Raw genomic sequence first — 17090 nt, 5'->3', positions numbered from 1 at the left:
TTTATTTAGGGCTTCTGTTAAAGTCCATGTTTCCCCTTCATATGTTAGGACAGGAAGTATGCACTGGTCGTAAGCTTTCCTTTTTAGACTCATAGGGATGTCACTTCTGAATATGTCTCTCATTTTCCCATAAGCCATCCATCCAAGGTGAATTCTTCATTCAATCTCTTTTCTTTGGTACTCCTCAAAGGATAACAATTGGCCCAAATATACATATGAAGTAACTTGTTCTATTTCATGGTTTTCAACTTTGACAGTTCTATGGTTTATGTATTTATTCATCATTATTTTTGTTTTTTCTCTATTTATTTTTAATCCAATTTCTCTGGAGGCTTCATTTAGCTGATTTAGCCTTTCTTCCAGATCTTCACGATTATCTGCTATCAGGACAATATCATCTGCAAATTTCAGATGATGCAGCCTTTCTCAATTTATGTTTATTCCTTTTGTTTCCCAATCAAGGCTTCTAAAGACTTCCTCTAGTGCAGCTGTAAATAATTTGGGAGATATGGTGTCACCTTGCCGGATGCCTTTTTGTATTGGGAACTTTTCACTGTTTTTATATAATTTAATTACAGAAGTTGCATTATTGTAAATATGTTTTAGTGTTTCAATATATGGTTTCTCAGTTCCCTGGGTTTCAAGTGCTTTTAGTGTTGCAGATGTTTTAACTGAATCAAATGCTTTTTCATAGTCTATACAGGCCAGACAAAAGCGTTTATTGTATTCAATTGATTTTTCAATGAGCTGTCTTAATGTGTGAATATGGTCCAAAGTATTGTAATTCTTTCTAAATCCAGCTTGTTCACAGGATTGCATTCCCTCTAGTTTAGATTTTATTCTATTATTTATAATTTTTGTGAAAACTTTATATATTGTAGGGAGTAGGCTTATAGGGCTGTAGTTTTTAATTTCTTCCTTATTGAAATATTCTTCCTTTTTAAAAATTAATATTAGAAGTGAATTGTTCCAATTTTTCGGAATTTTTCTCTGTTTCAGGCATTTATTAAAGAGTTTAGTCAGCTGTTTGATGACAGGGATTCCTCCCAGTTTTAAGAAGTCTACCATAATTCCATCTTCTCCTGGGGCTTTCCATTCTTCATTTCCCACAGTGCCATTTCCACTTCACATTGTAAGATCTCAGGGGCATCATGTTCATCCTCACTCGAGTTATCCATAGATGATTCTTGGATGTCAAGGTCTTTGTCTTCATAGAGTTCAGTATAAAATTCCTGAATTCTTTTGATTATTGCATCTCTATTTTTTATAAGTTCACCATTTTTTCCTCTTACAGCAGCTATTTCCTTTGCTGCAACTGATAATGTTCATCTTAGGACCTTCATATTACTATTTTTTCTATTGTTTCTTTAATTTTCCTAGTATTATATGATCTAAGTCCATGTTTCATCCTTTTACATATAGTTTTGCAAATTTCTGCATATTCTATTTTATTGGTGTCATTCAAATATCTTTTCATATCTCTACTTTTCTTCATCAGATCTAAGGTTTCCTGTCTTAGTTTTTCCTCTCCTCTTGGTGCCTTTTTACACCTCCTATTTCTAGTGCACAATTCAAGATAGATTTTGTTAATATTTCATTAGCATCATCAATGGTAGTAGCTGTGTTTAACTTTTTTAGTTCATTTTTGAGTGATTCTATAACAGCTTTTATTGTGGTAGAGGTTTTGTAGATTCACTAAATTGGACTTTTTTTTTTATGAGCTTATTCCGTTCCCATTTTTTGTTGATCCATACTTTTGCCCTTACTAGTCTGTGGTCACTTCCTGTGTTAAATCTATTAAGCACTTCGGTATTATTTATTATATATCTTCTGTTGGTGAGGATGAAGTCTATTTCATTGTAAGTTTGTCCATTTGTGCCAAGTCCATTTTCGGTTGATTTTCTTCTTGAAAAAGCTGTTTATAATAAAGAGGTTATTTACTTCTGCAAATTTAATGTCTTTCTCCTCTTTCATTCCTCTGTCCAAATCCAAATTTACCAATGGAGTTCAGATGGTCATCTCTTCTTCCAATTTTGCCATTAAAGTCACCCATTATAATTATGCAGAATTCTTTAGAATTATTTAATGTGGATTCTAATGTTTCAAAGAAATCTTCTATCTCATCATCTGGATGGTTCCATAGTTGGGGCATATACTTGTATAATTTTCAGTTGGTATCTTTTATTTATGAAGAGACTTAGTTCAGCTATTCTTGATGTTATTTTATTTACAAACAGGATATTGTCCTTGATTGTTTTATTTATTAGGAATTCTACACCACCAGTTGAGTTTCTGTCACATTCACAGTGGTAGAGTAGATGTCCATCTTTTAATCGCATGAGAGTTTCTTCTTTCCTTCTTATCTCTGCAAGGCCCACAACGTCCCATTTTATATGTTCCAATTCCTTCATCAATTCTTCCAATCTATCATCATCCTGTAGAGATCTGCAGTTCTATGTTCCTACTAATGAACTTTAGTACTGTGTTATAAATAACTATTTTAATTTCCAGACGTTTCAACCTTTATATTAAGGTCATCATCTCGAGTATATACAAATATACAAGGACAAGCTGAGTTACATTTCACACAGTAAGCTAAAGAAACAATGATCACCAGTTATTCTACTGGCATGAGCTCTAGTAAAAAAAAAAAAAAAAAAACAGATAAAATTACAAATTATTTTGAATGAGGAAAAAACCAAACGTATAATAGTAAAATACACCATTTAATGCAAATATTCCTATTAGGACTGGTTGGTTTATTTCTTGCATTACAGCCAAAGCAAATAAGGTAATGAGGAGAGCAAACCAACAAGAAAGCACATGCAATTATCAAGATGATAAACTTTGCTACACGTGAGAACACCTCATTTAACTTTGAATGAAAACATGATCATTACAAATTGGTCTTCTTATTTTTGAGATAATACAATTCAAAGTATTAATTCAGTATTAATCTTACAAAGATTCATCAATTACACCAAAATTTAATTAAAACGAATGAGGTTTTTTAACACCCATAAATATTCTTCACATTGTTAATGGGAATATTAGGATAAAAAGATTCATGCTAGAATAAATAAGTATAATACATTACTCTTGAGATTCTAGGACTTTATGAATACACTTATATAGAGCTTTTTACTTTCTGAGCAATAAATATAAAACGTTATATTCAGACAATGACAATCAAGGAAAAGAAGGAGTAGCCATAGTATGCAACACAAAATACGAGGCTAATCTTCTTGAATGGCAGTCAGTCTCAAGTAGAGTAATGTGGGCAAATATGAGAATGGGGAACTGGACAATGAGACTTATTTGTGCCTATGGTCCCACAGAAGGTTCTACTATGGTAGAAGTGAAGGAATTTTTTGAGGCTTTAGAAAAAGCAACTGACACAATGAAAAAGGAAAAGTTGGTCCTTGTTGGGGATCTAAATAGCAGAGTAGGAAATGATTGTGAGACATACAGAAATATTTTGGGAAAATTTGGAGAAAAGAGCAAAGCTAATAAAAATGGCAAATATCTGTTGGATTTCTGCTCAGGACATGGACTGGTTATTACTAACACCATGTTCCAACATAAAAATGTGCACAAATTCACATGGAGAGAAGAGGCAAGGAATAAGGAAAGTCTCATTGACTATGTTATTGTTGATAGTGATGTTTTCTCCCTGGTGCAGGACACCAGAGTGTACAGAGGATTTGAAATTGGAAGTGATCACTATTTAGTCTTGAGCAGGATAAAATTGAATTTCATATTGAAAAGAAAAACATGTAAGAAAGTTTTGAAGCAAATAAAAGTTGAGAAGTTCTCAGATGTGAACTGTAAACTAAAATACACAAAGATTATTGAAGAAAAAATGAAAGAGTTTGAGAACAGGAATCAAACCTTGGAAATTCAGTGGCAAGCCTTGAAGAAAGCTCTGATTGATTCAGCTAGAGAGGCATGTGGTGAAGTTGTCTGCAAGGATAGAAAAATTAGAACTCCATGGTGGACACAGGAAGTTAAAGAGGCAGTGAAGGAAAAGAAGAAAGCATATCAAAAGTTCCTGACAAATAAGTCAGCTGTGCTCTTAGAGAATATAGAGACAAATGTAAGAAAGCTAAAAACTGTGTAAAACTAGCTAAACAAAAGTCATCATGGGAGGACTTTGGCAAGAACATAGAAAATAAATATCAAGAAGGCGGCAAAATATTTGGAGGTTGTTGAAGAAGCTTAAGAATGGAGGAAAGAGTGCTGTAAAAGGAGTTAGAGATGATAAAGGTGACATGAAAACGGAAGAAAAAGATATCCTTGAAGTATGGAGTAATTACTTTGAAAAACTGCTAAATGAAACAAGCAGTGATGAGCGCACAGTGGTAAAAAAACACTGACCAGGCATGCAGTCAGGAATACATATCCATACTTGAAGTAGAAAAAGCCATCAAAGGCTTGAAATGTGGAAAGGAAGCAGGAGTAGATGATATTCGACCAGAAATGCTGAAGTATGGTGGTATAAAAGTCTTACAGTGGCTGCACTGCACAGTTCAGAAAGCCTGGACAGAGGGACGAATTCACGATGATTGGAATAGAGCTCTCATAGCACCCATATATAAAAAGGGAAATAAAACTTAATGTGAGAATTACAGAGGTATTTCCCTAGTGAGTGTTCCTGGCAAGATCTATGCAAGTATACTTGAGAAACGGTTGAGAAGAATTGTGGAAGAAAAGCTTGCTGAAGAACAAGCTGGATTCAGGCCAAATAGAGGCTGTCAGGATCAGATCTTCACTTTACGACAAATAGTCTAGAAAGCATGGGAATATAACAAAGATATGTATTTAAGTTTTGTCGATTTGGAAAAGGCATATGATAAGGTGCCAAGAGAGAAGCTATTCAATACGCTACAGTTATATGGTGTCAATGGGGCATTATATCAAGCAATATTTAGTCTTTATTTGAGTTGTAAGTCAGCAGTTAGAATTGAAGGAAGTACAAGAAGATGGTTTAATGTTAAATCTGGTGTGAGACAAGGATGGATGTACATTATCCCCTCTGTTATTCATTATCTATATGGATCACATTATGAAGGAATGTGGTATTAAACCTGATATCAAAATTGGAGATGTTAATGTCAGTTCTTTGCTTTATGCAGATGATGTTATACTTCTAAATAAATCCGCTACTTGTCTGCAAGATTCTCTCACTAAATTGAATAACTGTTGTAATAGATATGGTATGAAAGGCAGCAATAAAAAGACAAAGACAATGAAAATAGTCGAATCGTTGAAAATGTCAACTGTGTTGTGAATGGAGAACCTGTGGAACAAGTAAAACATTTCAGCTACTTAGGTACTATTTTTAGTGAAGATGGTAAACTCAATATAGAAATAGACAACAGAATCAGCAAAGCTGGTATGGTGGGAAGTCAACTGAATAAATTCATATGGAATAAGAGAGAAATTAGTTGGAACACTAAATTAACTGTATACAAGACAGTGTTCAAACCAGTTTTAACTTATGGATCTGAGAGTTAGGTCAGAAGTAAAACACTTGACCAAAGACCAGAGACCGCAGATATGAGAGTCCTAAGAAGGATTATAGGTGTGAACAAATGGCATCAATGGCAATATCATATTAAAAATGAGGATATTAGGAAAGAACTTGACATTGTCAGCATCCAAGAATGTGTTAGCAGAGCTAATCTCAGGTGGTATGGTCACTTAAACAGAATGGGCAAAGAAAGATTAGGTAAAATCCAGTGTTCTCTGCTAGGTTGGCAGCAAAACGACCCAGAGGAAGACCAAGATACAGGTGGATTGATAAGGTACAAAGTGCCTTAGATGATAGAAATATAAGATCTGATAATGTTGTAGTCTTGACAAGTAACAGACTGATTTGGAGGAAAATTGTAGATAGGAAGTTAGTAATGATGTAATTTTTTTCATGTAGTACTATCATATCCTGTACACCCCTTGAGGGTACATGGCAGGAATTTGATGATGATGATGATACTTTAAACATAAAGGGCAAATTGAAAAAAAAAATTATTGCTTGCTGACAGAGCTACCATGTATGAGTACTGTTTTAGTTTCTACTAGAAGTGTCAATGATGTGATTAGACAGAGGTATGGAATGTAAGCTTTTGCACAACAAAATACTTGTGTGTTTTATTAAGTCTTTCATCCTACCAAAATAACACATTTGGTATGGTTTCATGCTAATAAATCTCCAGAGATGTTGATTTATCATTACAAATTGCTCTTCTTATTTTTGAGATAATACAATTGAAAGACAGTAAGTAATACAGTATTAATCTTACAAAGATTTATCAATCATACCAAAATTTAATTAAAGTGAATGAGGTTTAACACTTCCTTTGATTTGTCCTGACTATAAGTCAGTTAAGAGCTTTTGATTATAATTAAATTGGCAGGTGAAGTTTTTTTTTTTAAATGTATTTACTTTTTTAAAGCATGTCATTGATCTATAGCATGAAAGTTGTTTCATATAAATTTAGCTGAAAACAAAACACACTTGTCATTTTAAGAATAGTGAAGTTAATCTAGAAATAGTCAGTGAACACCTTTCTTGTGAAAGGCAAGTATGGATATTTGATTCCGTTTACAGACAACATATACATACACTTAATATAATTTTTGAATAACAGTGTGAAGCCATTATTCAAAAATTATATTATGTCTAATGTGCATACACTTAAATTTTACTGTTTCTTTTAATTTGATCCTTAAAATGTTATGCTAAAATGATCATGATATGCAGATATTTTAGAAACTATTAAGTCTCCAAGTGTGAAAAATAAAATATATTTTGGGAAAATCTGGGTGGAAAAAGAAAAGTTTATTGTGAATTCTTAATTCCCTTTGGCAGTTCAAAACAGTTTTATAAAGAATACTCAAAAATCTTGCAAAGCAGACCTATCAGATAATGCTGATTTTCCAAAACTGTGAAAAATAGTTACGGGTTGTTGATAGAGTAAATTCTATTAGATTTTTCTCTATATACTGATTTCATTATTTTTTGCAGCAATTAATGTAGAAAAAAATATGACATGCAAACTTTCTGTGAGAAGGTATGCAGATATATATATATATATATATATTTCAATGTAATGTCATTATAGTCATAAATGACAAGAAAAATCAGGTTTAAGCATGTATATTACTTCTGCAAACCACTCCACAAACTACACTGTAACAGAACTACTATGCTATATTTGGAAGACAATTTCTTGGCATGAAATTTTAATGAAAATGAAAAAAAATTAAAAGCTGTCTTATTGCAAACCTAAACAGCAGAGAAGGCAATGAATCCCATGCATAGATATTTTTTGGAAAACTTGGAGAAAAGAGCAAGTTAACACTTTGAGTCCTATCAATGTAAACATACATCAATATGTATATATATACTTACAGAAGGTCTAGGACTCAAAGTGTTAATAATAAAGGTACGTATTATCTGAATTTCTGTTCAGGACACAAACTACTCATTATGAATAGTACGTTCCAATGCAAAAGGTGAGCATACATTCCTGTGGAGAGATCACGTGAGAAATAAGAAGGCTTATTGATTATGTTATTACTGAAAGTCACATCTTAAGACTAGTTCAGGATGCAAGAGTATGCAAAGGATTTGAAACGGAGGAGGATCATTATCTGATTTTGAGCAGGATAAAAATGGGGGTATCACACCAAAAAGAATAACATCTACAAATGTTTTTAAAAGATTCAAAGCTGTACAGCTTTCAGAAGTGAAATGGGAACTCACATATTATTAATGAAGGCAAAACAAACCTTAGAGCCCCAATGGCAAATCCAAAGAAAAATTTCTAGTTGAAATGGACCAACCACAACTCCTAATATATTTTTTTTTAAATCCTTAACTTTTTCATCTTTCTCAATCTCTTCATCTTTAAAACTATATGTGGGTGCTTGTGTTATACTGAATTTTGGGCTTCCTCCTATTCTAATAAGTATAATTCTATCCCATATTCTCTAGTTCTCTTAAATATAATATTTTGAGAATACCCCCCCCCCCCGCATCAATCTTGTTCTCATCATCTCCTGGTAGCAAAAACATAACCATTCTCCATCTGAGTATGCAGTACTTAGCAGCTAATAGAAAAACATGTTTCTACTGCTGTGTGTGTGAAGGGATCATTTTGTTTAACATGAAATTTTATCATGCATAAACAAAAAATTTCTTTCTCATAGCAATTTAAAAGTACTGTAAGTACAATTCTATTGTAACATCCTAAGAACATATATAAAAAAATGATTACTTCTTTCCTCCAAAATCATCATCATCATCATCATCAAATTCCTGCCATGTACCCTCAAGGGGTGTACAGGATATGACAGTACTACATGAAAAAATTACATCATTACTAACTTCCCATCTACAATTTTCCTCCAAATCAGTCTGTTACTTGTCAAGACTCCAACATTATGAGATCTTATATTTCTATCGTCTAAGGCACTTTGTACCGTATCAATCCACCTATATCTTGGTCTTCCTCTGGGTCATTTTCCTGCCAACCTGGCAGAGAACACTTGTTTTGCTAATCTTTCCTCTCCCATTCTATTTAAGTGACCATACCATCTGAGATTAGCTCTGCTAACACATTCCTGGATGCTGACAATGTCAAGTTCTTTCCTAATATCCTCATTTTTAATATGATATTGCCATTGATGCCATCTGTTCACGCCTCTAATCTTTCTCAGGACTCTCATATCTGCAGTCTCTAGTCTTTGGTCAAGTGTTTTACTTCTGACCCAGCTCTCAGATCCATAAGTTAAAATTGGTTTGAACACAGTCTTGTATACAGCTAATTTAGTGTTCCGACTAATTTCTTTCTTATTCCATATGAATTTATTCAATTGACTTCCCACGATACCAGCTTTGCTGATTCTGTTGTCTATTTCTATATTTAGTTTACCATCTTCAGTAAAAATTGTGCCTAAGTAGCTGAAATGTTTTACTTGTTCCACAGGTTCTCCATTCAAAACACAGTTGACATTTTCAATGATTCTGCCTATTTTCATTGTCTTTGTCTTTTTATTGCTGACCTTCATACAACATCCTCCAAAATCATGTAAAACAAAAGTTCAATAGTTAAGAGAGAGAGGGCATTTATTTATTAACTAACAAATATATAAACTATTACCATTTCATTATTTTCAGCTTTGTTGACGCTGCCATCAAATTTCGTATTTTCATCAGATGGGTTTAATTCTCCTATCTAGAAATAAATTAGGCATTCTTAGAACAAAATTTTAAAGCAATAAAAAAGAAAAATTACAAGATTTTCAGTCAGCAATTCTCAGCCTTTCCCCTTAAGTCTCCAATATATATATAACATATATTTTGAGAATCTTCAACCAAAATTTTTGTAAAGCAAAAACAATTTCTCACCAAACAGGACTATGGCATTAATTATGATAACTAAGTCTGATATGAAAGAGAAAATAAAATTATATGACAAAATATGTACTGTAGGTAGTTTTCAGTATTGAGACCATGATATTATAGTTTATTAAAAATAAACAATTAAAAAAACCTGACAAGTTTCGTGCGTCATAAGACATATCATCAGGATCAGGGGTAATGGTACATAAAAGTTTTACAAAGCAAAAGCTTATTTATGATTAATTACACATATCAGATGTTTTTTTATAACTTCACAACTGTTAACCAAATTGATAAACCAGAATACTTCTTCTTCTCCCATAGTCTTAAATGAACTGTTGGGTTATTCATGGCTGGTAGGTGATACTCTTTGTTAGCCTCCTCCAGTTGTCTTGGTCTCTTGTTCTTGATGTCAGTTGAGAAAGGAAGGAATTTGTCCATTTTTTGATGTTATCAGTCCATTTTAATCAAGGTCGGCCCTAACCCTTGATCCCGGAACGATTCCTTCTAGGGTTTGCTTTGGAATGCCATTAGCCCTCTCCACATGTCCGAACCATTTCATCTGTCTTCTTCTGATGACTGTCAGAAAATATTTTCCCTTTTTCTTCCATCTATTGAGTCAATCAGTTTTCGGACGTTTTCATTGGTTTTGTGAGCAGTATAACCAGAATACAGATTGTACAAATTTGTACCAGAATAAAAAATCAGCCAGCCTAGTTGGCTGAGTGGTTAGCATATCCGCTTTCCAGTCAAAAGGGTGCAGGTTTGAATCCCACCATACACATTGATGTTTGTGATTGTCTGTGGACAAACTATCTGTGGTGATAGGCGGTAGATGGTGTTGGTATAGTTGCGGTTAGTTGTAGTTGGTGAAGAGTTGTAGAGTAGGTGCCCTCCCTCGATGAGTCTTTGGGCTCCCTGGAGATATTACATGATGATGATGATAATAATAATAATAATAATAATAATTATTATTATTATTATTATTATGGGCAACTCCAAGGAGTCCTTAGGCTCATCGACGAATGTCTAAACATCATATCAAGAACTATTCAGCAGTCGCACAGTATCTATCATACTTAGCTTTGAACTCATTCATAGTCATGGCACCCACAACAGACTCTGGCAGCTTATTCCACTCATTCACCACTCTCCAAGTAAAAAACCTAGTTCTAACACCCTTGCTAACTACACTCTTGCTCAGTTTCCATGGATGGTCCCTAGTTCTTCCACCACCCTGTTCTGAAAATTTTCCTCTGAATTAATTTTGTAAAAATCCCTCAGTAATTTGAATGTCTCAATCATATCATCCCTTTTCTGCCTATCAACTAATTTCTGTAACCCACAGATCTTCAACCTGTTCTCATGCGGTATATTCCATAGACTAGCTACCATCTTGGTCACTCGCCTCTGGATCTTCTCTACCTCCTCCACATCAAGAAGAAACTCTGGTGCCTAGATCTGGGCACAGTAGTCAAGATGGGGATCTTATCAAGGATAATAATAATAATAATATATTTGTTACTGTATGCTTGTTGGAACATTGCTGGTGGTTATTGTTACATTCTGTGGTTCACACGTGCTATATCCTAGGCCCATGGCAGTTAAATTTTTGATGAAAGCAGACCACACTTGATGTAAAATCAAGCACTGATTTTTATTGCGCTGTGTAGGGAACCTAAGCATTTGTGCAGCTTCTTTAAATTTTCTTGTTAAACCGTTATTGTCATATAGCATTTTTTTTTTTTTTTGTTTCCATAGTACTTGATGGTCAGTAGTAGTTGTGGAATGCTAAAAAGAAGGGAGCACAAATCATGTTCAGCATTCCACACAACCACCACTGACCATCAAGTACTATGGCAACAAACAAAAATGCTATATATAACTGTTTCATAAGAAAATTTAAAGAAGCTGCACAAATGCTTAGGTTCCCTACACAGTGCAATAAAAATCAAGGCTTGATTTTATATCAAGTGTGGTCTGCTTTCATCAAAAATTTAACTGCCACAGGCCTAGGACATAGAGATCCAGAGGAGGACCAAGATTAAGTGGAATGATGCAAGTATATGTGTCTTAGAGAACCGAAATATAAGATCTGATAATACTGAAGTCCTGAAAACAATCACCCAGTTAAACAGCGTTCCAGATGGAGATCTGGGTCAAAAGTGAAGGGTCAGAGGACTGAAATGTCCTCTACACAATTGAATGCACTGTTAATGAACAAAGCATCAATGTAAACGAGGCAGGGCTAACATAGGAATTGCAGAAATTGATGACATAACTGGCACCATAAAGAGGATAAAACAGATGAAATACTTGTATACAACAAGTGATAGATAATTTATTATTCAAGCAATATAAATTTATTTGGGTAATGCAGATAACTTATTCAATGCAATACGAATCAGGAAAAAAGGAACAACTGCAGCATTTCATCATTAAACATGAAGAAAAGCTCCTTCAAATGGCAAGCCATTTTCAAATAGTCATGTGGGAAACGAAAAAGAAATTAACTTATTTGAGTCTTATGTCCTCAATGAAAGCACAAAGAGATCCAGAGGAGGACCAAGATTAAGTGGAATAATGCAAGTAGGTGTGTGCAAAATGAATGACGCAAAAGCCACCAACTGATATGAAGCTTAAATGAGGCGGAATCTGAATGTATCCATAGTGTTCGAAGAATAAATAGGTTGGGAGTGAAAAGGATGTGCAACTTTATTAAGGAAGAGATCCACAAGAAGAAGAAGATGATATGGAAAGAATATCGTGAGAATAAGAGTGAAAGGAATTATGACATATATAAAACTTAGCCAAAAAAAGTAATAAGTATTGTGCAGAAAGCTAAATTATAGTATGAAAACAAATTGGCTATAAATAATAAAGTAACACGTAAAAACCACAGTGAAATCTTTAATTAGTAAAAAGACAGATATTTCGTACTAAAAATAATAGTACATCTTCAGTGTCTGTACCAGTAATAGGAACGGAATACAGGCAAACGTTCGGTGGATCACCTATTAAAATACAATTGTTACTGCGTGCATGGAAATAATAGAAATAACAAATTTAATCTATTAAGATAAATGTTTTTTTACATAAGATCTGGGAGACTTATCTTATGTAAAAAACCATTTATCTTAATAGATTAAATTTGTTATTTCTATTATTTCCTAGCATGCAGTAACAATTGTATTTGAATAGGAAATAATAGAAATAACAAATTTAATCTATTAAGATAAATGGTTTTTTACATAAGATAAAAGTCTCCCAGATCTTTGAGTTAGGCAAGGATGTTTACTTTCTCCTCACTTGTTTAGTATATATGCAGAGGACATCATGTATGAAGCATTGGATGAGCTCAGGACAGGAATTACGATAGGGGATTGATCAGTAATCTGAGGTACACTGATGATACAGTACTCCTTTATAATGACATGGAAGAACTAGGACTAATTCTTGACAAAGTTAACAAGATCAGTAATAACAGAGGACTTCAACTCAATTCTAGCAAGACAAAGATCATGGTGCTCAAAGGAAAAACAAACAGAGAAGCTCTTGAGAAACAAATGTATCTTAATGGAGAAAGAATTGAGGAAGTCAGCAAGTTTGAGTACCTGGGATCCATTATTAATGTGAAGAATTGCTGTTCAGAAGATGTCAGAAAAAGGTTAAGAATGGCTAAAACAACAGTCAGAGACCTGTCTAAAATCTGGAAGGATGAATCTATCTCCATGGGAACAAAGTTGAGGATTTTGGATGCAGTTGTTTTTCCAACAGCAACTTATGGATGCGAGACTTGGAACCTAAAGAAGTCAGATAAGAAACGGATATCTGCTTTTGAGATGTCGTGTGTGTTACAGAAGGCTGTTGAGGATATCATACACTGAAAGGTGTACAAATGAGTGGGTGTTAGAAACGATTAGTAAACTTTAAGGCTCCTTAAGGATATTGATAGAAGACAATTAAAATATTTTGGACACAGAAAGGATGGAAGGAGGACTTCTCAGAACAGTAATAGAAGGTAAAGTTCCTGGAAAAAGAGGCAGGGGCAGACCATCAATGAGATGGATGGATGGCGTGTGTGGAGTGACTGATCTTCAGAGAGTTGAGGCTGCCAGAAGGGCAAACAACAGGAATACATGGCGAGGCCTAGTGTGGAACATCATCGAGCATTGGAGTGACCATACGGCGTCTGTAGATGCCCAGTGAACACAGACAGACAGATCTTTGAGAGAGACATACAGTCATTTCTATTTAAATTCGGTCGGTGTAAGATAGTTTCACAACTTTCTTTGAATAAGCATTCATATTTGAATCTGCATCTATGGAGGAGAACTGCTTTATCCCACTGGACACTATGAGTAGAGTCAATACTGTGCTGCGCCAGACCAGGCTTTAGAGGTTTGTTATAATCAATATAATATTGATGTTCTTTTATTCTTTTTTCCAAAGAACATACAGTCCAAAGTTTGTCCAAAATAAGAGACATCACATTCGCAAGGTATTTGGTAAATGCCAGCCAAAGATAGAGAAGACAGTTTATCCTTTGTAGAAGGTAATAAAGAAGAAATTTTGTTGATAGGAATATATGTTGGAATCAGTTGATACTTTTTCAGAATTCTACCTATAGGTTCTGAGATTCCTGGAATGTACGGAATAGGAACTCTGTGGACTGTTGAAGAAACTGTAAGTGTTGGAACATAAGAGTCAAGTATCTGTTGGATTTGATTGCAGTTGTAATCATTTGATTCCATTAACTTTTTAATGATGGAAAGTTCTTGTTGTAAGATTATTGGGGAAGAGCAAACTTTATGTGTTCTATGAATTAGAGATTTAAGAATGTCAAATTTTTGAGAAATGTAGTGAGCAGACTTTTTGGGAATGTATCTGCCAGTAAAAGTGGGTTTTCGAAAGATGCTTGTAGATAAGGTACCAGAAGACGTTCTAAATGGTTTCTTACATAAGATCTGGGAGACTTTTATCTTATGTAAAATACCATTTATCTTAATAGATTAAATTTGTTATTTCTATTATTTTCTAGCACACGATAACAATTGTATTTTAATAGGTGATCCACCGAACGTTTGCCTATATTCCATTCGTATTACTGTTACAGACACTGAAGATGTACTATTATTTTTAGTACGAAATATCTGTCTTTTCACTAATTAAATATTTCACTGTGGTTTTTACATGTTACTTTATTATCTAATTACTATGTAACAGGTTCCACTAAAAATCAGAAATCGGCTATGCAAGCTAAAGGCAATCCAAAAGAATTTTATCATTATACTGCAAGCAAAAGAAAGAATGAATGTGAAAAAATAACTTGGCTGAATGCAGATGGTACTCAAGTGTCGGAAGCTAATGAGATTGTTCAGTTAATGAGTGCTCACTTTGCTGAGATATATCAACCAGGTGTATGTAAGATGATGCACAGTGCTACTGCTACATTGAATGAAGAGTTAGAGATGCATGAAAATTAGGTTGAAGAGTCGTTGTGTAACCTGGATAAAAATTTGTCTATGGGGACAGATGGAAAATGAGCCCATTTGCTAAAGGAATGTTCAGCCGAATTGGTTAGGCCTTTCACATGTTTGTATAACTTGAGTCTCAGCTCAGGAATGATACCACAGGAATGGAAGGAATGTATGATAGTTCCATTGTACAAGGGTGGTGCAAAAACTGGCGTGCCTAACTACCGACCTATCGGTATCTCTGGTGTGGTAGTGAAGATTTTAGAGAAGTTGGTAAGAACTCGCATACAAAAATGGGTAGATAAACAAGCTATACTCTGCAAGGGGCAGCATGGGTTTACTAAAGGAAGGTCATGCTTTAGCGATTTGATTATATTTTATAGCAATGTTACGGCCGAGTTGGATAAAGGGAATGGATACACTATGATAATGTTGGATTTGTCTAAGGCATTTGATAGGATACCACACGAAAGGCTGTTGCATAAACTGGAGAATATGGGATTGGAATATAAACTGTTGACTTGGATCAGGGGATGGTTGGCAGATATATATCAAAAGTGATATACAGTGAGTGTGAATCTGCCAGATTTATGGTGACTAGTGGTAGAACTCAGGGTTTAGTCCTTGGGCAATCAGGGATGCTACTGATATTGAAAACTTACAAAATGATTTGAATAGGCTGGAAATTTGGGCAAATGAAAATGGCTATCAGTTTAATGTTAGTAAGTGTAAAGTTATGCACTTTGGCAGGATTAGATTTCCAGCAGCATATTGTATTAGTGGGGCTATGCTACAAAACTGAGGAGGCAAGGGATCTTGCCTCCTCAGTTTAAAGATCACACCTGGCCTGGATTATTGTGAGCAGATTTGGTCTCCTGGATTCCAAGGCGATAAAGATGCTGTAGAAAGGGTGCAAAGAAGAGTTACAAAGATTGTATCTGAATTATGGGATTTAGATTATGAAGACAGATTACAAGTATGTGGATTGCAGACTCTAGTTAATACGAGAAAGATGAGTGATATGATAGAGGTGTATAAACTTTTGAATGGGTATTATAGGATAGCATCTGATGAAATTTTTCCTTATATGGAAGGTGGGGAGAGAACATAGGGCATCCATTGAAGTTAAGTTTGTTCGCAGTCAAGAAAGGGGTAAGAGCTAGGTTTTTCTTTCACAGAGCAGTGAGTGAGTGAGTGGAATAGTCTGCCTTCAAGGGTATTGAGTGCATCTAGTGTGAATGAATTTAAGGGAAGGTATGAGAGCTGGTAAGGATGATTTATAACCTTTCTTGAAGCCCTTGACTCCCTGGAGGTCTTATTTAATAATAATAATAATATGATTAAATAACTCAGCCTATTTCACACACTTAGAAAACAATAAATACAATAAATGAACTCAGTATTATTAGCAAAAATTTGAAAAAATTACTTATTTTTCCAGATCATTATGAATCTACAGCATTTAACAAATATACTCAAACCCTAATCTCCAATCTGAACCCACATCTTTCTAACCACAGGCAATGTCAAAAATAACCAAGCTACAGAGCTCACAATTACAGAAATATCAAGAGTACATAAATTATTCATCCCCCCCTCCAAAAAAATATGAATAGTTTATTGTGGTTACTTCCAGAACTTTGAGACAGATATGCAATCAAAATAGGTGAGATTCAGATACTGTCAAGTTTCACAAGTTTCAAGGAAGAGGCAAGTAAAAGTTTAAATCTACTTGAGTGCAGTATCTTTGTTTGATTCTAAAGAACTTGGTGGTTAGTATCAATAGCATGGGAAGGAAGGCCAGAATAATTAGATTTCATGAAGTTGTTAGTGAGCTTGAATATCACTCAGGATATTGTTAAGTTGCTCAAGTTTACTATCAACAGAGGCTATTTTATCCTGGTAAAAACAATTATACCACTGAGGGAACTGCTATTGACAGTCTTATCTCCAGCATCAGCAAGCCATTTTATGGAACATCTGGAAAATTAACTTTATCAGTACCCTTAACTTCATATTTGGCTTTGCTTCATCAAAAATGACATCTTCACAGTACAGGATAAATGGATTTAATTTCTAGATAAAAGTAACTTTGTGTACTCCTAAATAACATGAGTATAATGATAGTTTACTACTGAACATGAATATAACAATACCTTTCCTTTTTTTTTTTGGTTACTTGAATACCCAACAGTTCTATTATT

At 34.2% G+C, this 17090-nt stretch overlaps 1 protein-coding gene across 1 annotated transcript in view; it reads right to left on the bottom strand.

Annotated features, from left to right (window-relative positions):
• Positions 1-17090, bottom strand: part of LOC150095241 (uncharacterized) — a 267888-nt gene that overhangs the window by 86085 nt on the left and 164713 nt on the right. Inside the window, exon 11 of the mRNA XM_090410764.1 lies at positions 9168-9242. Coding sequence (XP_090266890.1) covers positions 9168-9242 — 75 coding nt within the window. The remainder of the gene's footprint in view (positions 1-9167; positions 9243-17090) is intronic.

The sequence above is a fragment of the Typopeltis vanoorti genome, chromosome 20 (assembly GCF_054136105.1).
Source record: "Typopeltis vanoorti isolate ZY-2024b chromosome 20, IOZ_Tvanoo_1.0, whole genome shotgun sequence".
Taxonomy (NCBI): Eukaryota; Metazoa; Arthropoda; class Arachnida; order Uropygi; family Thelyphonidae; genus Typopeltis; species Typopeltis vanoorti.
The sequence above is the reverse complement of the archived record's forward strand: the minus strand, read 5'-3'. Positions and strand labels throughout refer to the sequence as shown.